The sequence below is a fragment of the Mobula birostris genome, chromosome 7, assembly GCF_030028105.1.
Source record: "Mobula birostris isolate sMobBir1 chromosome 7, sMobBir1.hap1, whole genome shotgun sequence".
Taxonomy (NCBI): Eukaryota; Metazoa; Chordata; class Chondrichthyes; order Myliobatiformes; family Myliobatidae; genus Mobula; species Mobula birostris.
In genome coordinates this window covers 173,169,965-173,182,835 of record NC_092376.1, presented here as the reverse complement: position 1 = coordinate 173,182,835, position 12,871 = coordinate 173,169,965, and the positions used below count along the sequence as shown (strand labels likewise).

Genomic DNA, 12,871 nt, shown 5'->3' with positions numbered 1-12,871 from the left:
CTACTGAATGTGCATCATATAGGCCAATATCCTTGCTGAATGTGGATTCCAAGATTTTTTCTAAAATACTGGCAACTAGATTGGAGAATGGATTGCCTCAAATTATTTCTGTTGACCAGACTGGATTTATTAAAAGTCATTATTCGTCTTTTAATATTAGGAGATTAATGAATATTGTTTATACTTCTTCATCTAGAACTCCAGAATGTGTCATGTCACTGGACGCTGAGAAAGTGTTTGACAGAGTTGAATGGGCATATTTATTTAGTACGCTTGAGAAATTAAATTTTAGTCCGATATTTGTCCGGACTGTGCAATCAAGTCAATCAAGATTTGAATAGCTCAGACTCAGCAGAAAGCAGCTGATTGGGCAATCGAGGTCAGGTTCTCCATGCTGCCTATATTTATTGTAGATATCTCTCTTTTTCCAAACCAAGTTTCCAATATCCCTTGAAAACCATGGCTCTCTCAAACTTTTAACCTTTCCTTTCAACCTAACAGGAACATAAAGATTCTGTATCCTCAAAATTTCACCTTTAAATGACCTCCATTTCTCTATTACATCCTTCCCATAAAACAAATTGTCCCAATCCACTCCTTCTAAATCGTTTCGCATCTCCTCAAAGTTAGCCTTTCTCCAATCAAAAATCTCAACCCTGGGTCCAGTCCTATGCTTCTCCATAATTATATTGAGACTAATGGCATTGTGATCATTGGACCCGAAATGCTCCCCAACACATACCTCCATCACCTGACCTATCTCATTCCCTAACAGGAGATCCAACACTGCCCCTTCTCTAGTTGGTACCTCTATGTATTGCTGCAAAAATCTATCTTGCACATATTTTACAAGCTTCAAACCATCCAGGTCTTTTACAGAATGGGTTTCCCAGTCTATGTGTGGAAAATTAATATCTCCCACAATCACAGCGTTGTGCTTACTACAAATATCTGCTATCTCCTTACAAATTTGCTCCTCCAATTCTTGCTCCCCATTAGGTGGTCTATAATACACCCCTATAAGCGTCACTACACTTTTCCCATTCCTCAATTCCACCCAAGTAGCCTCCCTAGACGAGTCCTCTAATCTATCCTGCCAGAGCACCGCTGTAATATTTTCTCTGACAAGCAATGCAACACCTCCCCCTCTTGCCCCTCCGATTCTATCACACCTGAAGCATCGAAATCCAGGAATATTTAGTTGCCAATCACACCCCTCCTGCAACCATGTTTCACTAATAGCTACAACATCATATTTCCAGGTATCAGTCCATGCTCTAAGCTCATCCACCTTTCTTACAATGCTCCTAGCATTAAAATAGATGCATTTAAGAAACTCTCCACCTTACTCTCTGGTTATCCCTAATGGTGCAAACAACTTTGTTTTATTTTTCTTCCTTCTCCCCTACATCTTCGGTCTGAGTACGCCCATTCTCTATCCCCTGCCTATCCTCCCTCACACACTGTCTACTAGCTTTCTCTATTTGTAAACTAACCACCTCTCTCCTAGTCTCTTCAATTTGATTCCCACCCCCCAAACATTCTAGATTAAAGTCTCCTCAGTAGCCTTCGCAAATCTCCCCGCCAGGATATTGGGCCCCCTAGGATTCAAGTGCAACCCGTCCTTTTTGTACAGGTCACACCTGCGCCAAAAGGGGTCCCAATGATTCAGAAACTTGAATCCCTGCCCCCGCTCCAATCCCTCAGCCACACATTTATCCTCCACCTCATTCCATTCCTACTCTCACTGTCACGTGGCACAGGCGGTAATCCCGAGATTACTACCCTTGCGGTCCTTCTTCTCAACTCCCTATATTCTCCTTTCAGGACCTCTTCCCTTTTCCTACCTATGTCATTGGTACCTATATGTACCACGACCTCTGGCTCCTCACCTTCCCATTTCAGGATATCTTGGACGCAATCAGAAACATCCCGGACCCTGGCACCAGGGCGGCAAACTACCATCCGGGTCTCCTGACTGCGTCCACAGAATCGCCTATCTGACCCCCTAACTATCGAGTCCCCTATTACTACTGCCCTCCTCTTCCCTTCCCCACCCTTTTGAGCTACAGGGCCAGACTCTGTGCCGGAGGCACGGCCACTGTTGCCTCCCCCAGGTAAGCTGTCCCCCCCCCCCCAACAGTACTCAAACAGGAGTACCAATTGTTAAGGGGCACAGCCACTGGGGTACTCTCTAGTACCTGATACTTCCCCTTCCCCCTCCTAACCGTGACCCTCTTGTCTGCCTCCCGTGGCCCCGGTGTGACCACCTGCCTGAAACTCCTCTCTATCAACTCCTCACTCTCCCTGACCAGACAAAGGTCATTGAGCTGCAGCACCAGTTCCCTAACACGGTCCCTTAGGAGCTGCAGCTCAGCGCAGATGTGGACGTCCGGGAGTCTAGGAGACTCCAGAGCCTCCCACATCCGACACCGAGAACAGCAAGCTGCCCTCACACTCATACTTCCCCCTTTCCTCAAATAACAGGAAAAATTGAAAACCAAACCTACTTTGCCTCGCCCGTTTCCACCTAAGCCCGTTGAGGCAAAGCCCTTAAGCCTTCACTCTGCTCCCGGCTCACTCCGCCGCCCACAAAACGATGCTGCCCGCTGTATAAGGTTGTGTTCCTTTTAAATCTTCCGCGCTTCACTGCCCGACGTCACACGCCTGCGCAGTCCCGCCTCTCTTAACTCCGATGAGAAAAAGAAAAAATCAAAATGGCTTCCGCCGCACTCCCGCTCCAATTCTCAGACTTTCTTCTCCGAATGGAAGGTATGCAGATGATCTGTTACTATATATCTCTAACCCTGAGAAATCCATTCCTGCAGTAATATCCCTGCTTGCTCAGTTTAGTAACTTTTCTGGCTAAAAAATGAATCTTAATAAGAGTGAACCCTTCCCATTAAACATTCAGGTTCCAATTTATAGACGTTCACCATTCAGACTGGTTACTGACTATTTAACTTACCTGGGTGTTAAGATTACTAAGAAGTATAAAGATTAATTTAAGGCCAATTTTTTACCTTTAATTAATCAGGTTAAACAATTGCTTACTAAATGGTCTCCATTGTCTTTATCACTGATTGTTCAAATCAATGCTATTAAGATGATTATTCTACCTAAATTTCTATATCTATTTCAAGCGGTACCAATTTTTATTTCTAAATCCTTTTTTGATGCTGTTGACTCTAAAATTTCTTCATATATATGGCAGAATAAAAATCCTAGGCTAAGTAAAAAATACTTACAGAAGTCTAAAAAGGATAGTGGTTTGGTATTGCCGAATTTAAGACTTCATTACTGGGCAATTAATAACCGATATTTAATATTTTGGACACAGGATTTGGATATAATCCCAAGTCCACGATGGGTAAACCTTGAATGTAAATCTGTACAAAGGTTTTCATTGGTTTCTATTTTAGGGGCTTCGTTTCCCTTTGTTCTTTCCAAATTGAATAAACAAATGGTTAATCCAATTGTTAAACAAACATTACGAATATGGTTTCAATTTCATAAACTTTTTGGTTTGAACAAATTTATTTTATCAAGCCCTATTATATCTAATTTTTTTTCCAACCCTCTGTAATGGATCAAGTCTTCTTGGCATGGAAAGTGAAGGGTATAATATGTTTTCGTGACTTATCCTTAGATAACTGTCTCATGTCTTTTGAACAGTTGTCTAATAAATAAAATTTGCCCAGATCCCTTTTTTTTTAGATACTTACAAATTAGAAACTTTTTAAATACTACGCTACCTACTTTTCTGACTTCATATTCAACTGATATCATGTAAAAAATTTTAACTTTAAACCCATATCAGAAGGGTTTAATAGCAACTATTTATGATATGATTATGAAAGTACAGCCAGGTATATCTGATAAAATTAAGAATGAATGGGAAAGGGAACTTCAACTTTTCGTACCTATAGAAAAGTGGGAGAAAATTTTCCAATTAGTTAACTCTTCCTCTATATGTGCTAAACATGTGTTGATACAATTTAAGGTGGAGCATAGGGCCTACATGTCTAAAGATAAACCAGCTCGTTTTTACTGTCCTATAAGTCCTGTTTGTGACAGATGTCACTCTGAGCTAGCTTCTTTGACTCATATGCTCTGGTCTTGCCCTCTTTTGGAAAAATATCGGAAAGCCATTTTTGATACTATTTCAACAGTTTTGCATATTGATTTACAACCTCACCCTATTACTGCAATTTTTGGTTTACCAATGATGGAACATAGTTATTTATCCTCCTCAGCCCGTCGGATAATTGCATTTGCTACATTAATGGCTAGAAGATCCATCTTATTGAATTGGAAAGAGATCAATCCTCCTACTACATGTCAATGGTTTTCCCAAACTATATCTTGTTTAAATTTAGAAAAAATCAGAAGTGTCACTTTTGACCCTTCAATTAAATTTGAAGAGACTTGGAGGCCATTTATTCAACACTTTCATATGATGTAGCTTGACCTTTTCCGAATCCTTTTTATTAACCTTAAATACATGGACAGAGGAGTGGAGTTAATGACATTAATGAATGTATCCGATGTTATATAATAGCCCAGCTTTGTTTTGTTTAGTTCAATTTTTCTAACTTGGGTTCTTTTTTCCTGACATCTTTTCATTTTTCTTTTTATCATGTTTAATTACATTAAGAGTTTGGAAGGCTTAGTATACTTGTGTTATCTGTAGTTTATATTCGCATATGCTAATTACCAATCATGTAATCCCAATCTCTTCATACTGATATTATGTTTATGGATTTGAAAATTAATAAAAAGATTGAAAAAGAAAGATGTCGAAGTGTTGGGATGGACAATAGTTTCTGATGGACTCTCGACCATGGTCTCTGGGGGCTTACATAGTGGGTGGTGGGGCTACTGCTTTAGCTGCCTGTGATGGAGGGCTTTGGGATTCAAACGTTTTTTTCTGTCATTCATTCTTTGGGTTTTGTTCTCTCTGTTTCGTGGATGTCCGTGAAGAGTAAGGATTTCAGCTTGTAGACTGTATATATTCTCTGATATTAAATTGATCGGTGGAAAAGGTAAATTGCTGAAGAAGAAGGAATCTGATAGGAGAGGAGAGTGGACCATGTGAGAAAAGGAAGGGAGAGAGGAACCAGCAGGACATGATGGGCGGGTGAAGAGAAGGGCTGAGAGGGGAACGTGAATGGAGAATGGAAAAAGGGAGAAGGGGAAGGAATTATTGGAAGTTGGAGAAATTGATATTCATGCCATCAGGCTGGAGGCTACCTAGGTGGAATCTGAGGTGATATTTCTCCAACCTGAGAGTGGCCTCATTGTGCAGATAGATGAGACCATGGACCACGACGTCAGAATAAGACCATAGGACGTAACAGCAGAATTAGGCCATTCAGTCCATCGAGTTCGCTCCACCATTTCATCATGGCTGATCACGGATCCCATTCAACCCCATACCACCTACCCTCTCACCATATCCCTTGAAGCCCTGACCAATCAGGAATCTATCAACTTCTGCTTTGAATATACCCACGGACTTGGCCTCCACCACAGTCTGTGGCAGAGCATTCCACAAATTCACCACTCTTTGACTAAAAAATTCCTCCTTACTTCTGTTCTAAAAGTCACCTCTCAATTTTGAGGATGTTCTGGATACCCCCACCATAGGAAACATCCTCTCCACATCCACCCTATCAAGTCCTTTCAACGTTCAGTAAGTTTCAATGAGATGCCCCCACATTCTTCTAAATTCCAGTGAGTACAGGCCCAAAGCTGCCAAATGATCCTCATATGTTAACCCTTTCATTCCTGAAATCATCCTCGTGAACCTCCTCTGGACTCTCTCCAATGACAACACATCCTTTCTGAGATAAGGGGCCCAAAACTGTTGACAATATGTGGGCTGACTAGTATCTTATAAAGCTTCAGTGATGGAGATGGAGATGGGGATGGGGATGGGGAATGGAATGATTGGCCACCAGGAAATCCTGCCTTTTGTAGTGGACAGAGCGTAGGTGCTTGACCAAGCGGTTCCACGATACCCCAACCCCCAAAACAACACATTTCACCGGATGTTTCAATGTACAAGTGATAAGTAAAAGAATCTGAACCTGAAACTCAACTGACAGCACTTACCAGCACCTGGCAACGTTGCGGACTGTATAACCCCCGCCACCCATCACCAGCAGAGGGATATTGAAACTCTTCACGAACTCCACACAGTCCCTGCAAGCACAACAACTCCATTAGTGCCAATGGTTAATGTGACACTATGACAGCTTGGGGCGTTAGTATTTAAGTACAATTCTAGCGTCGTCTATAAGGAATCTGTACATCCTCCCCATGGAATGTGTTGGTTTTCTCCCACTGGTTATTGTAAGTTGTCCCGTGATTAAGTTAGGGTTAAATTGGGGCGGCTCGAAGGGCTGGAAAGGCCTGTTCTACTCTGCAAGTGAGGGCTTTGTAGCGTGCTGTAATGACCCACACTGTACAGGTGAGGGCTCTGTAATGTGCTGTAATGACCCACACTACAGGTGAGGGCTCTAACGTGCTGTAATGACCCACACTACAGGTGAGGGCTCTAACGTGCTGTAATGACCCACACTACAGGTGAGGGCTCTAACGTGCTGTAATGACCCACACTACAGGTGAGGGCTCTAACTTGCTGTAATGACCCACACTACAGGTGAGGGCTCTAACGTGCTGTAATGACCCACACTACAGGTGAGGGCTCTAACGTGCGGTAATGACCCACACTACAGGTGAGGGCTCTAACTTGCTGTAATGACCCACACTACAGGTGAGGGCTCTAACGTGCTGTAATGACCCATACTACAGGTTTGGGCTCTGAAACGTGCTGTAATGACCCACACTGCAGATCACACCCTACAGGTGAGCATCGCTGCCTCCCCACCACCCCTGTTTCTGCTCACAACATTCAATTAAATCAATGCTGACTGCATTCAACTGCAACAGAAAAAAATGATAATGATGTCACCTGGACGTGAGGACCTGAGTTATAGGGAAAGGTTGAAAAGGTTCGGACTTTATTCCCTGGTGTGTAGGAGAATGAGGAGGGATTTGATAGAGGTATACCGAATTATGAAGGGTATAGATAGGGTAAATACAAGCAAGCTTTTTCCACTGAGATTGGGTGAGACTAGAATTAGGGGTCACGAGTTAAGGGGAAAGATTAAATATTTAAGGGGAACCTGAGGTGGATCTTTGTCACTTAGAGGGTGGTGAGAGTGTGGAATTTTGGTGAGAGCACCAAATTTCTTGGTTTTCACCTGGCGGAAAATCTCACTTGGTCCCTCTACACCAGCTCCATAGCAAAGGAAGCCCAGCAGTATCTCTACTTTCTGCGAAGGCTAAGAAAAGTCCATCTCCCACCCCCCATCCTCACCACATTCTACAGAGGTTGTATTGAGAGCATCCTGAGCAGCTGCATCGCTGCCTGGTTCGGAAATTGCACCATCTCAGATCGCAAGACCCTGCAGCAGATAGTGAGGTCAGCTGAGAAGATCATCGGGGTCTCTCTTCCCACCATCACAGACACTTACACCACATGCTGCATCCACAAAGCAAACAGCATTATGAAGGACCCCACGCACCCCTCATATAAACTCTTCTCCCTCCTGCCATCTGGAAAAAGGCACCGAAGCATTCAGGCTCTCACGACCAGACTATGTAACAGTTTCTTCCCCCAAGCCATCAGACTTCTCAATACCCGGAGCCTGGACTGACACCAACCTACTGCCCTCTACTGTGCCTATTGTCTTGTTTATTATTTATTGTAGTGCCTGCACTGTTTTGTGCAGTCCCGGATAGGTCTGTAGTCTAGTGTAGTTTTTGTGTTTTTTCTTACGTAGCTCAGTGTAGTTTTTGTATTGTTTCATGTAGCACCATGGTCCTGGAAAACATTGTCTCATTTTTACTATGTTCTGTACCAGCGGTTATGGTTGAGATGACAATAAAAAATGACTTGACTTGACTTGAATTGGCTGCCAGTGGAAGTGGTGGACGTGGGTTTGATGAGAAGTTTAGATAGGTACATGGATGGGATGGGTGTGGGTGTGCAAATCGATGGGACGAGGTAGATTAACAGCTTGGCACAGGCTAGAGGGGCCGAACAGCCTGTTTCTGTGCTGTACTGTTCTATCACTCTATGACAAGGACGATTCTGGTCACCGTGCGGATCACAGCATGCAGAACAGGAAAAGCCAAAGTTACCCGTGCCCTTTAATACTGAGATTGAAACAACCGAGCCGATCACAGCCGAGGGAATCCGCACCGCACTGCAACAGAGAGAGAAGAGGTAAGCGTCAGGAACAGCCGCATGATTCACCAAGTGTGCGACCCAGAGACCCACCGATGAACCTCGGAATGGTGAGAGGGAGAGGGACATGTCAGGCGTGGCCATGGGAATCCCCATCTCTGGAAACCCAGAGACCCACCGATGAACCTCGGAATGGCGAGAGGGAGAGACATAGAGGGGGAAGGGCAGAGTGGGGAGGGTGGGGGTAAAGGGCGGGGAGAGGGCGGAGCGGGAAAACGGGAGTGGACGAAGAGGGGAGTGGGGGAGGGAGCGAGGGAGGGAAGGGGGGTAAGGGGGAGGGGAGGGGAAGGGTGAGGGCGAGAGAGAGAAAGCCAGGTATGGCCACATAAATCCCCATCCCTGGAAACCCAGACACCCACAGAACAGAGGGAGAGGTGAAGAGGGAGAAAGAGGGAGTGGAAGAGGGAGAAAGAGGGAGTGTAAGAGGGGGAGGGGTAGGAGGAGAGGGAGTGGGGGGAAGGTGAGGTGGAGGGGCAGGGAGAGAGATCCAAAACCTGATGCCCAGGCAGTATTCTGACAAATCTCCTCTGCACTCTCTCTAAAGTTTCCACATCCCTCTTACAATGAGGCAACCAAAACTGAACACAGTACTCCAAGTGGGGCCTAACCAGGGTTTTACAGGGCTACAACAGCAAAGAGAAAAGGCAGATGCCTGCTCTGAAATGTGATGCTCTATACAGATGAACGACTGGTCCCAGTACAGCAGACCAGGTTTCCAAGGATATAGGAAAATGAATGCCTACAGAACTCACTGGGATGAGCCATGTCAGCAGTGAAGAGGGGGCTGACGTGGGGCAAGTAGGAACCACAGAATGGGTGTGTTCAATGGACTGGGAGAGGAGCAGGACCTGCCCTCCACTTATTGCCGGGTGGAACTCTAGAGACTAGTGGAGTGGCAGCATTGCCCTCACACCAACATCAGGGACCCATCCCGACTTGCTGTTACTCTAGGGGCCACTGAAGGTTTTGGGGAATCAGCAAATGGCAAGAATGTTACCTGGAGCACGATGCAGGTTGGCTGATAGAAATCCACAACCTGCTTGATAACGGGCTGGAACAGCAGTCTGTAGCCTGAAACACGAGGACAGAAGCATCAGGTTAGAACATCCGGCCACTTTCACTCACCGACGGCAGAGTGCACTGCTCTCTAGCTGCCTGATCTTTGCGTCAGACTTCCCACACGTGCTCACGGTGCAGTCTTCTGTGCAGCACAGTCGTACAGTGGTTAGCGTAACACTTTACAGCGCCACCAAACTGGGTGGCATTCCCACCTCTGCCTCTACCTTCTCCCCGTGACTGCCCACTTCTCCTCAGGGTGCTCCTCTTTCTCCCCACATTCCAAAGTAACACGGGTTCGGGTGAGTGGGCTGTGGGAATGCTACGTTTGCACCAGAGGTGTGGCAACACTTGCAAGCTGCTACTCCACCCCCTCAGCACAACCCTCAGACTGTGTCAGTCGTTGAAACGAATGACACATCTTTTCGATGTCTATGTGACAACTTATTTAGAGATACGGCATGGTAACAGGCCCTCCTGTGCCATCCAATCACACCCACGTGACCAATTAACCTGCTAACCAGTGCACCACAATGAAATACAAATGTTGGAAAATGCACGGTCACGCACTTTGGTAGCAGAAATAAATATACGGACTATTTTCTAAATGGGGAGAAAATCCAGGATTCTGAGATGCAGAGGGATTTGGGAGTCCTTGTGCAGAACACCCTAAAGGTTAACTTGCAGGTTGAATCAGTGGTGAGGAAGGCAAATGCCATGTCAGCAATCATTTCAAGAGGTCTAGAATACAAGAGCAGGGATGTGGTGCTGAGGCTTTATAAGGCACTGGTGAGGCCTCATCTTGAGTATTGTGAATAGTTTGGGCTCATCTTAGAAAAGACGTGCTGGCATTGGAGAGGGCCCAGAGGAGGCTCACAAGGATGATTCCAGGAATTACAGGCTTATCATATGAGGAACATTTGATGGCACTGCATCTGTACTCACTGGAATTCAGAAGGATGAGGGGGGGATCTCATTGAAACCTTTCGAATGTTGGAAGTCCTAGATAGAGTAGATGTGGGAAGGACGTTTCCCATAGTAGGAGAGTCTAGGACAAGAGAGCACAGCCACAGAATAAAGGGGTGCCCTTTCAAAACAGAAATGCGGAGAAACTTCTTTAACCAGGGGGTGATGAATTTGTGGAATTTGTTGCCACATGCAGCTGTGGAGGCCAGGTCACTGGGTGTACTTAAGGCAGAGATTGATAGGTTCTTGATTGGACATGGCATCAAAGGTCACAGGGAGAAGGCTGGGAACTGGGGTTGAGGAGAAGATTAAAAAAAAAGGGTCAGCCATGATTGAATGGTGGAGCAGACTCGATGGGTCAGGTGGCCTAATTCTGCTCCTGTGTCTTATGGTCTTAGCACAGTCAGAGAAATGTAGAGCACAGAAACGGGCTTTTCAGCCCACCGAGTCCACGCCGAACCATTTCACCCTGCACCAGGACCACAGCCCCCCATGCCCCTCCCATCCAAACTCCTCAAAAAGAGTGAAATCGGGCTCGTGCTGGCAGCTTGTTCCACACTCTGAGTGAAGTGTTTGGAATGCGGGAGGAAACCGGAGCGGCTGGAGGAAACCCATTCTATCACAAGGAAAACGAAAAAAACTCTTCGCAGGCAACAGTGCGAATAAGACTAAACAGAAACCTTCCTTCAAACATCCCAGTGACAGTGGCCTTCAGGTACAGTCAGCCGTGGGAGAGTTCTGCTCGGACACACAGTGAGTATTCGGGGAAAGGCCATCTTAGATTGGGTGTTATGTAATAAATCAGATCTTATTAGGGAGCTCAATGTAAAGGAACCCTTAGCAGGCAGTGATCGTGATATGATTGAAATCATACAGCAATAGGAGAGGGAGAAGCATGAGACACATGTATCAGAATTGCAATGGAATAAAGGGAATTACAGAGGCAAGAGAGAGGTGCTTGCCCAGGTAGATTGGAGGAGGGAGCAACACTTACAGTACGCTGGATGAACTCAGCAGGTCAGGCAGCATCAGTGGAAACGATGAATTGACGTTTCGGGCCGGAACCCTTCATCAGGTTCCGGCCTGAAACGTCAATTCATCGTTTCCACTGATGCTGCCCGACCTGCTGAGTTCATCCAGCGTACTGTAGTGTTGCTTTGATCACAGCATCTGCCCATTATTTTGTGTTTAAGATTGGAGGGGGGTACTGGTGGGGATGACGGCAGAGCAGAGATGGTTGAAGTTTCTGGGAACAGATCACAAGGCCCAGAATAGCAAAATCCAACAGAAGAAGTAGTTCTCAAATGGCAGGGGTAGGCAACTGTGGCTAACTAAGGAAGTTAAGGACTGCATAAAAGCCACGGAAAGAGCATATAAGGTAAAAAAAAAGTGAGTGGGAAGTTGGATGATTGGGATTGGGAAGCAACAAAAGGCAACTAAAAAAGTTATAAGAATGGAAAAGATGAAATATGAGAGCAGACTAGTCAATAATATAAAGTAGTTTCTTACTTCAGTGGTTGGTAAGTTGATGGAGAAGATCCTGAGAGGCAGGATTTATGATCATTTGGAGAGGCAAAATATGATTAGGAATAGTCAGCATGGCTTTGTCAAAGGCAGGTCGTTCCTTACGAACCTGATTGAATTTTTTGAGGATGTGATTAAACACATTGATGGAGGTAGAGCAGTAGATGTAGTGTATATGGATTTCAGCAAGGCATTTGATAAGGTACCCCATGCAAGGCTTATTGAGAAAGTACGGAGGTATGGGATCCAAGGGGACATTGCTTTGTGGATTCAGAACTAGCTTGCCCACGGAAGGCAAAGAGTGATTGTAGATGGGTCATATTCTGCATGGAGGTCGGTGACCAGTGGTGTACCTCAGGGATCTGTCCTGGGACCCCTACTCTTCGTGATTTTTACAAATGACCCAGATAAGGAAGTGGAGGGATGGCTTAGGAAATTTGCTGATGACACAAAGGTTGGGGGTGTTGTGGATAGTGTGGAGGGCTGTCAGAGGTTACAGCAGGACATTGATAGGATGAAAAACTGGGCTGAGAAGTGGCAGATGGAGTTCAACCCAGATAAGTGTGAGGTGGTTAATTTTAGTAGGTCAAATATGATGACAGAATATAGTATTAATGGTAAGACTCTTGGCAGTGTGGAGGATCAGAGGGCTCTTGGGGTCCGAGTCCATAGGACACTCAAAGCTGCTGTGCAGGTTGACTCTGTGGTTAAGAAAGCATATGGTGGATTGGCCTTCATCAATCATGGGACTGAGTTTAGGAGCCGAGAGGTAATGTTGCAGCTATATAGGGCCCTGGTCAGACCCCACCTGGAATACTGTGCTCAGTTCTGGTTGCCTCACTACAGGAAGGATGTGGAAGCCATAGAAAGGATGCAGAGGAGACTTACAAGGAAGATGCCTGGATTGGGGAGCATGCCTTATGAGAATAGGTTGAGTGAACTCGGTCTCTTTTCCTTGGAGCGATGGAGGATGAGAGGTGACCTGATAAAGGTGTATAAGATGAT

At 45.4% G+C, this 12,871-nt stretch overlaps 1 protein-coding gene across 3 annotated transcripts in view; it reads right to left on the bottom strand.

Moving 5' to 3' along the window:
* The window catches only part of hdac3 (histone deacetylase 3), a 72,227-nt gene that overhangs the window by 14,757 nt on the left and 44,599 nt on the right, over window positions 1-12,871 (bottom strand). For all 3 annotated transcript variants that reach the window (XM_072264089.1, XM_072264091.1, XM_072264092.1), the window contains 3 exons: window positions 9,318-9,391; window positions 8,215-8,279; window positions 6,118-6,207 (listed from right to left, as the gene is read on the bottom strand). In XM_072264089.1, coding sequence (XP_072120190.1) covers window positions 6,118-6,207; window positions 8,215-8,279; window positions 9,318-9,391 — 229 coding nt within the window. The remainder of the gene's footprint in view (window positions 1-6,117; window positions 6,208-8,214; window positions 8,280-9,317; window positions 9,392-12,871) is intronic.